Here is a 16,818-nt window from a genome sequence, read left to right as displayed (position 1 = left end):
TCCACTTTGTCCCTTGGCTTCACTCTTCTTACTCTGGGCAGGTTCCTGCAAGCCTTCCCCACATTTCTCTGAGTTCTGTGTGTCGGTTCGCTTACATTCATCTGCCCGTGAATGGGGACCCCTTGCATGGCCAGTTCTTTGCTGTGACCAGGAGTGTGACGGGGAACATTTTGGTATTTTCTGTCTTTGACCTTGTCGGGCTCTTTGCCCAGTCGGGGGAGCCCAGAGTCAGAGGGCAGGAACAGATAAGCGACTTTTCTCAACTGCCGTCAAATTGTTTTTCCAGAACGCTGGACTAATTCAAGTGCTTTGCTCTGCTTAAAACAAGGAAGAAAGGAGTTTTTCATATGGGCGATTCAGGCTTCTCGACAAGAGGCAGAAAGCTGTGCCTTTATGTCCCGGGAAACCACTGAGCTATAAAGCCACCTGAATGGAGGGGAGCCTGCTCGTCGCAGATACTAGGCAGCATTCTGGCTGAGGGCTTCCTTTTCAGACCCTTCCTTTACACGTCCTGGGGGAACGGGGGCTGCTTTGAAAGCCATCTGTTGGGAGAGCTGAGACGGAATGACTTGCCCTGGCTGTTCACCCATTTGTTTGTTTGATTCATTCGGCCTTTTCAATTCATTCGCTGCTTCTGGTGCCAAACATGTTCCAGAGTTTTCTCGTCTTAGGCAAGACCAAAGATGCCCCAAAGTGACCCAGTTTGCCACGGGACGGAGAGAAGAAGCAGCCTTATTTGTGGGTCAGCTCTCATGCTTGCCCCTCCTCACTGGAGGTGGTCAGGTGACAGCCGGACCCTGGCAATCTTGTCCAGGACCGGATGGTCCCTGAAATGCTGGGATTCAAGGATTGTCTTTCTCTCCTTGGATGGTATTAAAACATTCTAAACCTTTTCAACTGTCAGGACTGCTACAGTTGCTTTCAACCCCGCATTACAGTCTTTCTCTCCTTGCATGGCATTATTCCATTTGTGCCCAAATCAAGGGTCGTTCCTGATCCCTCTTAACGCTAGTGCCTGCCCTCTGTTGATCCTTGTTTAGAACCGAATGCCGTCTTCCTCCGGCAGACTGCGAGCTTCTTGAAGGCAGGGACGGTTTTTGTCTTCCCCGTCTCCCCAGGGCTCAGCCTAGTGCCTGCCTGGTGTCGGTGCCTGGGGATGTTGCCTGGCTTGACATCGAATCAGAGACTCCATGAACTTGAGCGTCGGAAGGGGTCCCGGTGCCCATCTAATCCAACCTGGGCACCAAAGAAATCCTCACATACCTGATAAGTGGGTTTCAAGAGGCTGCAAAACTAAAGCCTTAATTTAGAATTTAGAAATCCCATTCCTGCCTGCTGGGACTTGAGCGATCCTTTCTCCGAGTAGACCTCCAAATGCTTCAGTGTGGATTCTCCACTGGTGCAAAGAAATCACAGCTTTCCCTCGTCTTTATCTTCTGCGATTTCTGTAAATAGAGGCTTTACAGAAAACGACAGGAGAGGCCAACAGTCTGTGTTTCAATATTTGGGGTGCTGGGAGAAACGCTCCGGTCCATTCTCTACTTCTTCTTGCCTTTCTGTGTCCATTTCCAGGCCCACAAGCTCCTGAGGGTGTGCTTTCATGAATCCTTCTGTGCAGGATTATAGACAGGGTTGTTAAATAGGCTGGCCTCCTCTGGCAACCTTACCTTTGCCCATTTCCCTTTGAGAATGAGCCCTAGAGTGTCACCAGGAATATATTGGCTTTACGGAGACGGGATTACAAGCAGCCACTAGCTGAGACTCGTTGAAAGCATCAAATACTGTCTAACGAATAAATACAATAACAATCATCATTAGTAATAATGACGACGGGGATGACAGTGCAAAGCTTGTTCCTTCGTTTAACCCCGTGTCCTCCTTCTCGGCTCTGAGCTCAGCCTATTGTCCATCTGCCGTATCTGTCCGAATCGCAGCTATTGATGGACTCCCTCGACAGGCTTCCTGTTCTGCCTGGCGTCCTGCCGGGGTCTGGGCAGTTTGGGCTTTTCATCCACTTTGCTTTTCCAGTGTGGATAGTGAGGCTGAGCTCCTCGACCCCGAGGCTTCCATGACCCAGCTCTGAAGGGTTCGGAGGCTCCACACAACTAGTGAAATGGTGTTTGTGAGCAGGAACTTGGATTTGAATGGGGGCCTCTTTGGCATGGTCGTACTCCCTGCTGACGTGGCATTTAGGTTTACACCACCAGAGCGTGGGCCAAGAGGATCTCTGCGGTCGCCTCAGTCACCCACCATCAATCATTTCAGCGCACACATGGGAGGCCTCTTGTTGGAAGAGAGCCTTCGAGGCCGAAGGGAAATGCTCCCCCAAAGCGAGCAGCAATCCGTGCTGTCTTCTCCATGCCTCTCAGTCACTGGGATGGCTCCTTTCTGCTCCCGAGGAGAGCGCTTTCATTGTGGGCTGTGCGTCGTCCGCCTGGCTCCATCGACACATGTTTTTGAGATGATTCGGCTCAGCTGGGACCCGTGCCAAGCTTCCTGCTAGCTCCTTACTCCTCAGCAGCCTTTTCCCTCCGTGGTGAGGGGATGCTGCTCCCGCGCTGGTCTCTTCCAGCCCCAGCAGCTCTACTTGACCTATACGGCCTTTTGTAAACGAGCTCAGGACGGAGGTGAGGATGCCCTGGACGGCCGCCAGGTTTCTCCCTTGTGTCTGGGGCGAGGGCGCTCTCAGTTTCCCTTCCACTCACCTTCTCTAAGAAATGGTGTTTGAGTCCATGTGTGAATATTTGTTCTGTTCCAGTTTTGGAGTCTAGGTGCTGCTGAAGTCATACAGAGTCTTCTCTTCCTCCTTCAGTACTGATCTGGACCTTTGCTCTAACTCCCGATGCCTGGCTTGGGCCAAGACGATGATTCAGAATTGGGAGGGATGTCTAGAACCTGCCATTTTCAGTCCATTTCATTGTGATCGGTTTTTGTCATTTCTATCCTCCATTCCTGGCTGGAGGCTCCAGAACCTATTTCTTTCCTTATTCAAAGATCTTTTATTTTCCCAATTACATGTAACAACAATTTTCAACATACATTTCCCAAAGTTATAAGATCCAAACTGTCTCCCTCTTGCCTTTCGGAGATGGTGAGTGAGCAGTTTGATCTGGATTATAGATGTATTATCCCACAAAACATGCTTCCATATTGGTCATTGTTGTAAGAGAACACTCATAAAACCAGAACCCTGAATAAACTAACACCCAGCACCTTTTTAAAGAAGATACTCACAAAGAAGTGAATGGCAGCTTCTTTTTTTTTCTTGAATTGAAAAACTTTAATTAATTAATTAAGAGTCTTTTTCCATGGTTACATGATTTACATTCTTTCCCTCCCCTCCAACTTCCCACCCCCACCACCCCCATAACCAACAAGCAATTCCACTGGGTTTTACATGTGTCATTGATCAAGACCTATTTCCATATTATCGATAATTGCACTAGGGTGATCGCTTAAGAGTCTACATCCCCAATCATATCCCCAGCGACCCATGTGATCAAGCAGTTGTTTTTCTTCTGCGTTTCTGCTCCCACAGTTCTTTCTCAGGATGTGGATAGCGTTCTTTCTCCTAAGTCCCTCAGGATTGTCCTGGATCATTGCATTGTTACTAGTAGCAAAGTCAGTTATGTTCGATTGTGCTACAGTGTATCCATCCCTGTGTACAATGTTCTCCTAGTTCTGCTCCTTTCACTCTGCATCAATTCCTGGAGGTCGTTCAGTTCACATGGAATCCCTCCAGTTCATTATTCCTTTCAGCACAATAGCATGCCATCCCCATCAGATACCACAACAAATGTTCAGCCATTCCCCAATCAAAAGGCGTCCCCTCATTTTTCAATTTTTTGCCACCTCAAAGAGCACGGCTATAAACATTTTTGTAAAAGTCTTTTCCCTATGATCTCTTTGGGGTATAAATCCAGTAGGGGTATGACTGGGTCAAAAGGCAGGCAGTCTTTTAAAGCCCTTTGGGCATAGTTCCAAATTGTGAATGGCAGCTTCTTGGTGGTCTCTAAGGCTTTGAAGGCTTACCTTTATCCCTCCCAATGCCTGTCCTGCCACTGAAGCCAGCAAGAGGGAACGCAGAGCATTTCTATAGCACCTTAAAGTTTACAAAGTGCTTTCTGTTCGGTATTTCATAGGATTTTCCCCAGAACCCTGGGAGGGAGCTTTGTCTGGAGGACTTGGGAGGTTCTTGATCAAAGTCTCCTACTTAAAACAAGGATATTTGGAATTCTGACTAGCCCCAAGATGAGGTTAAGAGACTCAGAAGGGATCATGTATAATATGCATAGCAGCCTCTGGCTTTGCCTACCCTTACTCACAGCAGTCTAGCGGTGGGGAAGCTCTTCCCAGTTCCAAAGGTACTTCATGCATCTGGAGCACTGAATCAATAGCTTATTCACTCCCACTGGTGCTTATCCTTAAGTGACAATAGTGGACACTTGGTCTAGGCATTTATTAAGCACCTCCTTCATGCCAGGCACTGTGCTAAGTACCAGGGATACACAGAAAGGCCAACTAGAACCCCTGCCCTCAGAGAAGTCTCCATTTAATAGGGGAGTTGCTCAGTCATTTCAGGCACGTGCAATTCTTTGGTCCAAAACCATTTGGGGTTTTCTTGGCAGAGATAGTGGAATGGTTTGCATTTCCTTCTCCTGCTCTTTATACAGATGAAAAAACTGAGGCAGAGTTAAGTGACTTGTCCAGGGTCATACAGCTGGTCATTGTCTAGAGCTGAATTTGAACTCAGATCCTCCTGCCTCCAAACCTGGCCCTCTATCCACTGCATCACCCAGCTGCCCCTTTCTCAAAAATGGCAATAGTGAAAAGAACCTTGATTTTTGGAGGGTGGAGGAAGAAATTTGGTTACCCTCAATGTCCTCTTCTCAATCCATCATTTGATGTAACATCTCATGAATATATACTTAGCTACATATGTCTATACTAGGCCATATAGCCCACCTTGGCTATAGCATCCCTTAGTGCTCAGGGAGAAGCAACCCCGGGTGGACTCTCCACTGGGCTGGGGCTCAGCCTCAGCTTCTTACTGGCTGAGCTGCGGTCGGTCACTTCCCTTCTACCCCCTTTCCTTATCTGTAGAGGAAGAGGTAGGACCAGAGCAAAGGTTCTGAGCGTGGCGCCCATGGAGCCCCGAGGCACCAGGGATAGAGTTCAGGGGGGCGTCCGTGAACTCTCCTGGGAGGAAAACGGATGAAGCTCTAACCGAAATTTAGCATCGCCTTCGTGATCTCAAAGCACCTTTCAGAGAAGCGTCCGCCAGCTTCAGGAGATGCCAGCGGGGCACCGGGCAGCAAAGGGTTACATGAGATCATTTCACAGATTAGATGATCCTGGAGGCCGCATCAGCTTTCAGTCTTGTGATGCTGGGAGCCCACGAGCCAAGAATGAAAGGCAGGGCCGCGATCCCAGGCTCTGTCCAGCCCGGGCAGGGGAATCGGAAAATTCTGATATTGGGAAATGAGTAAGTCACAGCATCCACCCTGGAAAGAGCTATTGTCAACACAGGAAAAAAAACTGAGCGTGTGGGTGCAGAAAGTCCCCGCCGGCTCCCCTCCTGCTCCTTCTCTTTCTGCATCTCCATCTCTCTGTAGCTCTCTATCTCGTGCCTCACTCTCTGACGCTGTCTCTCTCTGGGTGTCTCCCTGGCTCCCATTATCTCTCTCTCCCTGGCTGTTTCTCTGTCTCTCTCTGTCTCGGCCTCTCTGCCCGTCTCTCACTTGTTTCTGAATGTTTTTCCCCCAAGGCGAGCCCCAGTTCGAGGCGGTCCCCAGCAGGTGCCCCTCGCCCACGTCCACTGGTTTCCTTGGGTTCTGCTCAAAGCGGTGAGATGAGAGGAAGCACCAACGATGGGGTCATGAGGTCATTTGGCTTTTCCTCCCCCCTCCCCGGTCCCTGGGGGGGCCATCTGGCAGACGGCTGGAGCGCCGGCGCCCCATTCCCAGAATCATTCCAACTGAGAGGTCGGTAGGCTTCAGGGAGGCGCCACATCTGGAGCCCGCCTGCCCCACTCTGGGCTCGGTGCCACTATGCTCCCGGGGGCAGGACAGATTGCCGGAAGCTCTGTTCTGAGAATGGGGTGCCCCCACAGGGTCTCTCTTAGCTGCTTGAAAAGTCCCCATCATTTCTGACACGGCTGGGGTGCCCCCCAGCAGCAAGGCTGCCCGGCCCCTGCTGGACAGTAAGCAGCATCTCCTGTGGAGGTACGGCTTTGCCCAGTGCCCTAGAACAGGCCTTGAGGGGGCCCCCTGCGCCAGGGCAATCACCACTAACCCTGTGACAGCTGGGAGCCAGGCCAGTCATGCCTTCACTCAGTTCAGCAATGATTAAGGACGTGCCACGTGCCTCTCCCTGTGCTGAGCCCCGAGAGCTCCCTCCGGATCCGGGCAGACGAGATGTCCGAGAGCTGCCGGGCAGGGCGGTGGGCGAGGTTGGCTGGCTGTGCCTGAAGGTCTGAGGGGCAGAGAAGGGGCAGAGGATAAAGCTGGGAAAGCCTCGCGTTGGAATGGAGGGAGGATTCCCACGTCAGCCGAGTGCGTGAGCCAGCAGCCCGGGGAGCTGAGGTGGGGAAGGGAAGGAGGGGGTGCCAGAGGGCACGGCACACCCCCTGTCTGCAGCTGGCCTCTTGGGCCCGTTCCTTGTCATCGTCGTCCTCTTCCCAGCGTGCTCTAGATGGGGCCGTGCCCCCCAAACGTGGCACCTTCGGAGGGATGCTGTGGGCAGACACGGGCAGACCGAGGCAGGGTCTCTGGGCTTTGGGCTTCCCATGATGGCCATCTGACGTCCCATCAGCTTTTCTTCAGCTCCCGCGGCTGACCCTGCCGACAGCGCCATCCCTAGGAAGGATCCTGGGTGTTTCCTGGGCCCATCTCCTGCTCCGGGCTCTGCTGTTAGGCATCATTTCTTTACCTTTGGAGCTCCGGGTCCTGGACACGGCTTCCCACTTCACAGCTCACGGGATGACGTCCTCCCTCCTCCCTGCCAGCTCATCGCCGCCGTTGTGGCGGTCGATGATCCTCCTGCCCTTCTTGGCACGCAGCCTCCACACGGCCCACTTTTCTTTGGTTCTTCTCTCCCCAGCCCTCTCCCAACCCATTGGCTATCCAGTCCTCCTTCTACATTGGCCAGGTCTCCAGCTTCTCTCCTCCCTCCGTTCTGCCGCCCACCTCGCCCCGGCGCTCTGACTGGCCTCTCAGGAGAGCTTCCTCACCTCTCTTTCTCGCTCTCCTCTTCAGTCCGTCCTCCACCCCGCCGCCAAGCCAACAGCCCTGAGGCACACTTTGGGCCCTTCCAGACCCTTCCAGCCCTCCCCGGTCTGGCTCCCACCTCCCCAGTGGTGACTCTTCCTTGCTCTTGTCCCGAGTTCCCTGATCCCCCCCCCCCGGGGGTTCGTGCCACTCCCCTAAATCAGAAGACGCCCCCTCCTCGCTTCTGCCTCTCAGAAGCTCGGGACCTCCCTTTTCTAAGAAGCTTTCTTGGCCTCCTGCTCCCTGCCCCGCCCGGGGAAAGAAGCTTTCTCTGCCTACAGTGTCCCAGCCGCCCCCTCTAGCCGAGGTCCAACGTTGGTGTGGCGACGCTTCGTGCCTCGGTTTTACTCATTCCACTAGACTGCAAGCACCCGGAGGCCAGGGACGGGGGTTTGGCCTTTTGTCTAAGTTTCATTGTCTCTCCGGGGCCTGGAATGATTATCGGATCTCAGAACCTGGGGCCTGCCAGGGGCCTGCGTGCTGGCCAGGTGGCTAACTCTGCCCGAGTCATTCTTTCCTCTGTGACTCGCTTGGCCAAGTTTTCAGCCAGGCTTTGCTTCAAGATTTCCAATGAAGGCGAACCTGCTGCTTCCCATATTTTGCCAGGTTGCACTTGGGGATGACTCATCGCCAGGAAGGTTTGGGGGGGTCAGTCCCTTTGGGCACTTGGCATGGTCGCCCGTCTGCCCAGAATCTTCTCTTCTCCGGGGACATCTCTAGACCCTTCCCATTCGCACGTGGCGTGTTTTCGAGGCTCTGCTTTGGGTCTCTCAGTGACCTTCTGCTCTGGCACCCCCCCTCCTCCTCCTGCCTCCTTTGGGCAGGCCGGGGTCGCCTCGGCCCAGAAAAGAGGCTGAACCCACGCCGGGTGCCTTAGCGTGAGCGACGCTCATTGGTCTGACCTCGGGTTTTCACAGTGCAGGAGGCTGATCTCACCGTTGGTGCTTGATGGAGGGGGCGGAGAGGGGGTGGCCGGACATGCCTAATCGGGGGCTCAGGCTAACGCAGCGCCCCAGCTTCTGTCCGAAGCCGTGGTGTGTGTTGGCTCCCAGGCAGAAGAGAGGGAAGGGCTGGGCTGGGCGGATCTGGAGCACCCCAACAGAGGCGCTGGCTCGCCTGAAGACAGGTGCAGCTTGGGGTGCCCGGGGGCCGTCCCCGCTGGGTCAGGAAAAGAGGCAGAAAAGAGAACAGAACAGCCTTTGCGCATGCTCCGCCGACTCGGCTTTCAGTTGTGTCTAGCCCTCCGGGACCCCGTTGGGGACTTTCTTGGCAAGCATACTAGAACGGTTTGCCATTGCCTTCACCCCATTTTACAGGTTTGCAAACAGGGCAAAGTGACTTGCCCAGGGTCTCATGGCTCATAAGGGTCTGAGGCCAGATTTGAACTCAAAAAGATGAGTCCTCCTGGCTCCAGGCTGGCGCTCTGTGATGCTTGAACGTTTGCAAGGTGCCCGTTCCCTCGCTGCGTCCTGGCAATAGTCCTGCCAGATGGGTACAACAGGCATGATGAGACTCACCCTACAGAGGCGGAAACCAGGGGGCAAAGAGGGAATTGACTTGCCCAGGGTCTCACAGCTCACCTGTATCAGGGCAGAATTCAAACCCAGGTCTTTGCACTGACTCCCACGCTTAGCCCTCAGTGTACCATGCCCCAAAGCCTCTGTCACACAGTAGTGAAGTCTTTTGTCGGTGCCCTCGGCCGGTGCCGCACACAGCTAACGTGTTGGCCCAGTTGACTTGGATTTGATTTCTGCACGGTGGTCGGTGGTCCTGCCCTGCATGAGCTCTGGACACGGCTCTTGTGAGGCAGAGGCTGCCTGGGGAAGGCTGGCCACTCTCTTCACTTGCTCTCTTGTTTATTTTTCAGGCGCTACCAGAAGCTGCAGAAGATCATGAAGCCCTGGTGAGAAGTGCCCCCGCTGCCTCCCGCGGCCGCTCGCTCACTCGCTCGCTCTCTCTCTCTCTCTCGTTTAACCTTTATTGGGTCTCCTCAGCCTCTGCCCTGCCCATGTCCTGCCCTGAGTCCTGCCCATGTCCTGCCCTGAGTCCTGCCCGTGTCCTGCCCTGTGTCCTGCCCATGTCCTGCCCTGAGTCCTGCCCGTGTCCAGCTTGTATTCTGCTCATGTTCTGCCCGTGTCCTTCCCTGCGTCCTGCCCGTGTTCTGCCCGTGTGCTGCCCGTGTCCATCTGGTCACCCACCGCTCCCAGAGCAGGCTTCCTCTCCCCCTCCTGGCTCGGCTGTGGCCCGAGCACTTTGCCTCCGTGACTGCCCCCTCTGGCGCCCCGGGGTCTTGCCCCCATGCCCAGGAGCCAGGCGTTCTGGGCTGCCTATAGACTTTCACTTGATTTTCCCCCTCAAAAGCATGTGAACAGAGTGTCTCTGGCTGCCCTCTCTTCCCCGAGGAGGGATCCCCGGGGTCCGAGGCCTCTGCGTGTGGTCCTTGGATGAGCCTTCGGAGCGCCGCTCTCTCCTCTCTGAGCAGGGCCGGCCTAATTCAAATGAGGTCATGCTTGGAAAGCCCTTCGGACACCAGGCGGTGCTCGGCACGCCTCCCCTCAGCTCCTCGAGTCTCCACCAGAGAGGACCGAGCCGAGTCTGGGGAAGCCCCCGTGTGGCTGGGCCCGGGCAGAGGAGCCCTGGCACCCCAAAGCCAAGGAGGAAGAAGACGGCGGCTGCCTCCGCGAGAAGCTCTCCCTCCCGGCACCCCAGGCATCGGCTCTCCGAGCTTCCTTTGTCCGGGGGGAGAGGAGCCCGTGCCGTGGGCCAGGAGAATCTCCAGGGCAGACGTCCAGGCTGGCTCAGCTCCTCCGTCTGTGAATGGCCCTGAACCCCTCGTCCGTGACCGGCCGGCCCATCCCGGTGGCCTCGTGGGCTCCGGGGAAGAAATGGTCCTTCAGAATCCCCGGCGATGCCTTCGGTCTGTGCGGGGCTACCGGGAAGGCTGCTGCCTCTGCAGGCTCGAACCCCCTCCTCCTCCTCACCTTCACAGTCATTACGATGCCCAGGAATGAACATGGGACTCCCCCCCCGGAGCGAGATGCCCGCCCATCCTGTGCCCCCCTTTCCGTGTCCTCCCCAAAGTCCTGCCAGTAGTGATGATCATTACCAGGATCGGAGCAACCACAATGGGGCGCACTGATGCAGGGCCCCCTGGAAGGGGAGCTGCCGTCGCTGGCCCCTGAGCCATTTGTCCAGGGTCCCAGAGCACGTAGCGGCCATGGATGCCCCCGAGGCACCCCCTCGCAGAGGGTCAGCCTCCCTCCATCCAGAGCGGCCTGTGAGGACTGAGACCCAGTGAGGACACTGTTGGCCCTGCTGGCGGAGAATTGACTTGTGCCTCTGACCTCTCCTCTCTGTGTGACCGGGGGTCGTCCTGGGCCCATCTTGGCCCTTTGTTTCCTCTTCTGCCCTGTGGGGGGCTGACTCGGCGGCCTCCAAGGCCCCTTCGCACCCTCGATCTGTCGTGCCGTGAAGAATGCAGTGGCTTCTCCCTCCCTCTTTCTGGCAGCCTCCACGCTGGCTCCTTCCTTTCCTTCTGCAGGCCGGGGGGGGGGGGGTGGCCAACAGCCTCCCCAGCCTTGGCAGGCCGAGGTCAGGCTGGAGTGAAGATGAGCCCAGCTGAGTCAGGGAGGAAAAATGATCTCAAGAATGATGAGCTCCTCAGTGTTTGGGCCGGGACGCTGGGCTCGGGCCAGGCCGGGGAGTTTGCAGGCGGCTCGTCTGGGGGTCAGTCCGGGCCACCTTCCCGTTGAGCCCCTTCTACACCCGGAGCAGCGGGCTAACGGGGCAGTATTGGCTGCCAGGTGGGGGGCCTTTGCCTGGGCCGGCTGTTCTCTCTGACCCCCCGCCAGCCCTCCGGGCAGCCCTCCCTGATCTCCGTGATCGGGGCCAGAGCACGATGCTGTGAGCCGCTTGACGGCCGGCTCCAGCCTCTCCCAAAAGGGGGGTTTGGAGATGGAAAGGCTCCTGCCGGCCCATCGGGGCGAAGGCTCGCCAGTGGGCACGGTAGCCAAGGCCGACTCGGGAGGCCCTGCCCTGGCTTATCCCCCTCTGCCGGGCCAAGCCACGTGGAACTCTCTCTCCTCCCGCCACCCCGCATTCTTGCTAAAGGCGCCAAGCCAGCCGGTGGTGGACAGCTGACGCTGGGCCTGGGCTGAGCCAGGGCTGGGGCCCGGCCTCCACGACAGCTGTGGATGGATGGGGAGACCCGGGAGCCGAGCAGGGCCTGGGCTGACCCGAGGAGCCCTCCTCTCTGCCTCGGGCCAGAAGGTCATGAGTAAAGCTACCAGGACCCCAGAGGCCGGCTCGTCGAACCCTTTCGTTTGTACAGATGGAGAAGCTGAGGATCGGGAGGGGGGAGAGAGAAGCCACTTGTGGCTGCCGCCTACGTTCCGGGTGTTCCTGATCTACCCCCGAGGAGCCTGCATGTAAGAGTCAAGAGGCCCCAAAGCCCAGGAATCCCCAGAGCTGGCTCAGCCGCCCTGGTGCCTCCTGGCTGGCTCGTTCTCCTGCGTTGGACTCCTGGGCCTCCGCTTCGCCCTCTTCCCTTCACTGTCCCTTGTGGCCAGCCGGCGCTTTAATCCCTGCTTCCGGACTTCAGGCCTTCCCTGCCTGCTCTTTCCTCAGTGAATTGGCACTGCCAGAGGCAAACCTGGTCCTCTGGTGACACCTAGAGGGCACCAGGAAGAGGAGAGCCGCCCAGCTCTGGGCAAGCCCTGCCGCCCCGGCACTCCGCAGCCGGCTGGGCCATCCATTGGCCCGGCGCACCTGCCCTCTGCCATGCGAGATGCCCCTTTGCGGAGGGAGGACGAGACACAAACTCCAAACGCTTTGGCTTTCGGATTAGTTAAGAGCCGAGAAAGAAGACAATTCCGAGCCAGAGGCTTCCTGGGAGGCGGAGATCTGCCGGAAAAGCGGGCAGCAGGCCCTCCTGCTCCTTTCTGCTGTGTAACTACAGAGAATTCCATTTAGCAGCAGCTCACCCCAGCGAGCTACGGGGGAGGAAGTCGTGGGTGGGTGGAGAAGCCCACAGCCACGGGAAGCCCAGCATTCTCTCTGCACCCCGTGTGGCTGCTGCCCGGGGGCCTCTTGTACCCCCTCCTCTGGTGCCCCCTTGCTCTCTGCTGCCCCTCTGCCACGCGGGGTCCCTGGAGCTTCCAGCCTGAGATGTCCTCACTTGCAAGGTTCTTGTCACTTTTGCCACCCCTTCCTGGCCAGCGTCCTCATGGCTCCTCCCCGTGTCTTTCAGCTTCGGGGACATGCTGTCCTTCACCCTGACGGCATTCGTGGAGCTCATGGATCATGGCATCGTGTCGTGGGATACCTTCTCTGTGGCCTTCATCAAGAAGGTAAACTGGCTGCTCTCCCTCCCTCCCTCCCTCCCTCTGTCTCTCTCCCTCCTTCCCTCTTTCCCTCTCTCATTCCTTCTCTCTCTCTCTCTCCCCCCCGCCAGAGGCGTTCAGTGAGTTCCTTCTGATTTTCAGGGGGTTTCAGAAACGCTCCGCTGTGCTCTCAGCCCAGTTTCTGGACTTTGAGATCCTTTACTCCAGTCTCTGGGACAAATGAGAAGGCGCTTCTGTTGGACTCAGGGGAGAGTCCAGCCTCTTGAGCTCTTTCAGGCAGGCCCCCACTTGCTTCCTGGACAGAAGTTGGCCTTTGAGTTCTAATCTTTCCATGAAGCGGAGGAAGAGCAATGATAGGTTGGGTTTTTGGTGGTTCAGAGCCCAGCCTGGAGTCAGGATCTTCCTGAGTTCCAGTCTGACCTTAAGACTAGCTGTGTGACCCTAGGCAAGTTATTTCCCTGTTTGCCTCAGTTTCCTTATCTGTCAAAATGAGCTGGAGAAGGAAATGGCAAACCACTGCACGTGGCTAAAAGGCTCCAACATCAGTGGTTCGTCGGGCTGTAAACCTTATGAAAAAGCCAACGTATGTAGACCAGAATTCTTCAAGATCTTTCCCGTCATTTAAAGAATTTTGAACATAACCTATCACAGTCTAGATCAGGGGCTGCTGAGGCCCCTGGAGGCCATCTAGTCCAGCCCCCTCATTTTAGTCCCAGTGAGGGGGAGCGACTTGCCTAAGGTCACACAGGTAATAGGTATCACAGGCAGGATCTGAATGCAGGTCCTTGGACTCCAGAATCAGCACCATTTCCACCGTCCCCCACTGCCCCCCTTCACCTGTGGTCTTGGCCACTCCCAGAGCCCCATCCTCTGTCGATGGTGTGACCGAGGGGTCTGGGAGCCAGCGAGCCTGAAATCTCTGTCCTGTACCCTGGTGCCCTGGGAGAGTGCCCCGTGCGGGCCAGCTCAGCCCAGCTACTTCCTCTCTTCATGACGTCAAGCGGCTTCCCTCTGCCGTTCCCGATTTCACCATCCCCCTCCCCCAGGCCTCAGGCTGAGCTGGACGGGACCTCCGATTCGTGCCATGCTGGGCCAGAAGAGGGATGGATCGGAAGCAGCGTGTGTGGATGAGCCAAGAGCTCTCCACGCCAGTAGCCGATAATAAAAGCTGGATGCCCTACCAAGAGCTTTTCTCATGATGGCTCTAGAAGATGTCTGAAATGGCTGCCCCCTTTTTACAGAGGAGGAAACTGAGGCTTGATAAGGGCAAGTTATCATCCTATAGTCTCTGAGTCATGGCATAGGACCATAGCTCTTTGGAGAGCCTCCCAGAGCTAGTCAGCTCCTTCTGCCAAATATTACAGATGAAGCCACTGAGGCTCAGAGGGGGAGTCACAGACCACAGAGGCAGCCAGTAGTAGAAGTGGAATTTGAACCCAGCACCCTGACCGTGAACCAGGAGCCCTCCTTGTCTATGGAAGAAGAGAATGAATGTGGGCCCTCTGTGGCTCGGCTGCGTCTGGCCAAGAGCTGCCTTTCCTTTCGTTGCCCGTCACCCATGGGCCTTTGAGATGGAATTGGAACTGGGGGTTCTCAGTCAGGGATCTCCAGGGCAAGTCCATTTCCTTCCATCAGCTGTTGGACTGTGTGCCAAGGCCGGAGCTCCCATGAATAAGGATAGGCACAGGGGAAAAGGGGGGAGATCTGGGGAGGATTAAATACCCCAGCGCCCAGGCACACATAGACAGTCATGTGTGTAAATACATGTGCATGGAAATAGGAATCTACATGTTTAAAAAAAAAGGTGGCCCCAGGAAGCGAAGGTGGGAAGATGCAGTGGCAAAGCCCACCCCAGGTCTCAGCCTGCTTTCCCCGGGCTGGGGCAAATAGCTCTGCCTTCTCTTGGGAAGAAAGCCATCAGGAGGGCTCCAACCACAGTGTCAGAGCTTGAGTCCGAGGCTCTTGGCTCCTCTGGCAGCACCCAGAGTGACACGGAAAGGACTCTGTGCCAAAACAGGTGGAGAAGACTGGATTGTGGCTTCTGTGAGTCTGTAGGGGCAGTCGAGGCTTGGGAAATGACTTACAAACCACTTCAGTTGGATGGCAGGATTATCGTTTTAAGGCTAGAAGGGACCATTGAGTCTACCCCCACACACACACCCCACCATTTTTCAGATAAGGAAACTGAGGGAGCCCAGAGAGGGGAAGCCACTTGTCCAGGCTCACATAGCCAGAATGTGTGAGGCAGGACTTGGACCTAGATCTCTCTGGTTGCGAGTCAGATGCCCCTTCTGCCATGGCTGGCATCTCTTGTGCCTTCTCTGTGTTCTTCCCTCAGGACTTACGGTTTCTCCTCAGTCTCTTACAGTGTGTCCTGAGCTTTCCCATCTGAAGATCTGTTGATTCACCCATGCCTTAGCCTCTTGCTCAGGCTCCGTCTAGGGGAGTCTGGCTTCTTGCAGCTGGGACCAAGTCTTACAGATGAGGAAACTGAGCCCCACAGAGGGGAGTGACGTATCCAGGGTCACCCAGGACAGGAGCATCAGAGGTTCCTCATGTCTGCATTCCGCATGTTTGTGTGGAAACGTCCAGGGAAGTTCGTGTCCTGCTCTGGTGCAAAAGCCAGAAATGCACCCATGCTGGGAGCCTTTGGAGAAAGCACCTGGTCAGCAGTTTGGACACGGATGGGCTCTATCCACTGGGGAAGTGGGGAGCGTTTGGTGCCAACATGGACATGCCCTGCTGTAGTTGGCAGAAGAAGTGTTGGTGGGACCGCTAACAGCACAACGGTCCTTCCCTACCTGAGGTGTCACCAATGGTTTACTGAGAGCTCGCCTGGAACCTGCCCAGTTTGGAAAGGATTGGGGGGGTGGCACAGGGCACACAGGGTTATCCTCATGTCCCAGAGATCCGTGGCCAGGCCATGTGGCAGTGGCAAGCTGGTCTTGGTCAGGTCTGGGACTGGACACCAGGGAGGCCAGCATCTGCGATCTGAGGCTGGATTGCTAGAGTTCATGTTTGTTGTTGGAACCAAAGTGAGTGTGGTATTGGGGGAGCCCCAGGAAGCAAAGCCTGAAGCAGTTTGGAGCCAAGGGGCGATGGAGAGGCCGTCTTGGGTGGAGAGTGGGCAGAGGTGAAGGCTGAGAAGAAGAAGGGATCCTGGAGGTGCCCCTCATCCTTGCTGTGGGTGTCTAAAGACCAAAGGAGGGGCAGTCCAGAGATGGTGCTCGAGGCCCTCCGAAGTGCTTCCTGTGGGCCAGGCTAGATCTAAGGACCAAGCCCCCACGGGTGTGCACGTGTAGGGGCAGGAGGGTGCCCTCAGCTGCGGGATCATGTGCGACGTGGGACATCTCTGGAGCTGATTGGGGGTGGCAGAGGGATGTGGTTGAAGTGATCCCGGCAGGAGGAGCGCAGAGGGGGCCGGCCTTGGCCAGAGAGCTGGCCAGAGTCACCGTGTGCTGTAGAGGCTCTCAGGGAAGCTCCAGCTCCCCCCCCCCAGCTCTCCCACGGCCTCTTTTGGGGCGTTCATGAGCTAAGGAGCCCCAGTGCATGCTGGGATCCACTGGCCCCTCCCTCCCTGGCTTAAAGATCCCCCCAGAGGATGTTTGGGAGTCTGACTTTCTTGGAGCTTTAAATGTCTGCGCACCCAGATGGGGAGGAAAGACGCCCCCCAGGGGCACAGAGCCTGCGGGAGGGAGGATGGCCGTGCCATGGGGAGGCCTGCCTCCGGACTCAGAGGCCCTGGGTTCAGATCCTGCCCCATATGCCTCGGTGTGGGACCTGGGGCTGCTGCTCTTCTGTGAGCCACTTTTCCTCCTCGGAGCACGAGGGCCGGCTGGTCCCTGCCGCCTCTGGGCCCGGGCTGCCCCTGAGAGCCGGAGAGGGGCCGGAGGGTGGCAGGGCCTCCTCGGGACTGACGGCTCGGACCTGAGTCACTGTTGTGCCTAGACATTCGGCCCTCCCCTCCCTTCCCTGGGACGGAGCCGAGCGGGGGCCGCCTGTGCTTCCTTGCAGATCGCCAGCTTCGTGAACAAGGCGGCCATCGACCTGTCCATCCTGCAGCGCTCGCTCGCCATCCTGGAGTCCATGGTGCTCAACAGCCACGACCTGTACCAGAAGGTGGCGCACGAGATCACCATCGGCCAGCTCATCCCCCACCTCCAGGGGTGAGAGGGCGGGGCCAAGATGGCGCTGGGGGGGGCGGGGAG

General features: G+C 56.6%; 1 protein-coding gene across 1 annotated transcript in view; it reads left to right on the top strand.

Moving 5' to 3' along the window:
* The window catches only part of ELMO1 (engulfment and cell motility 1), a 227,036-nt gene that overhangs the window by 42,872 nt on the left and 167,346 nt on the right, over positions 1 to 16,818 (top strand). Inside the window, exons 6-8 of the mRNA XM_044676775.1 lie at positions 9,136 to 9,171; positions 12,517 to 12,616; positions 16,625 to 16,776. Of these exons, the coding sequence (XP_044532710.1) occupies positions 9,136 to 9,171; positions 12,517 to 12,616; positions 16,625 to 16,776 (288 nt within the window). The remainder of the gene's footprint in view (positions 1 to 9,135; positions 9,172 to 12,516; positions 12,617 to 16,624; positions 16,777 to 16,818) is intronic.

The sequence above is a fragment of the Gracilinanus agilis genome, chromosome 1, assembly GCF_016433145.1.
Source record: "Gracilinanus agilis isolate LMUSP501 chromosome 1, AgileGrace, whole genome shotgun sequence".
Classification (NCBI taxonomy): Eukaryota; Metazoa; Chordata; class Mammalia; order Didelphimorphia; family Didelphidae; genus Gracilinanus; species Gracilinanus agilis.
Note: the sequence above shows the minus strand (reverse complement) of the source record. Positions and strands in the feature narration are given on the sequence as shown.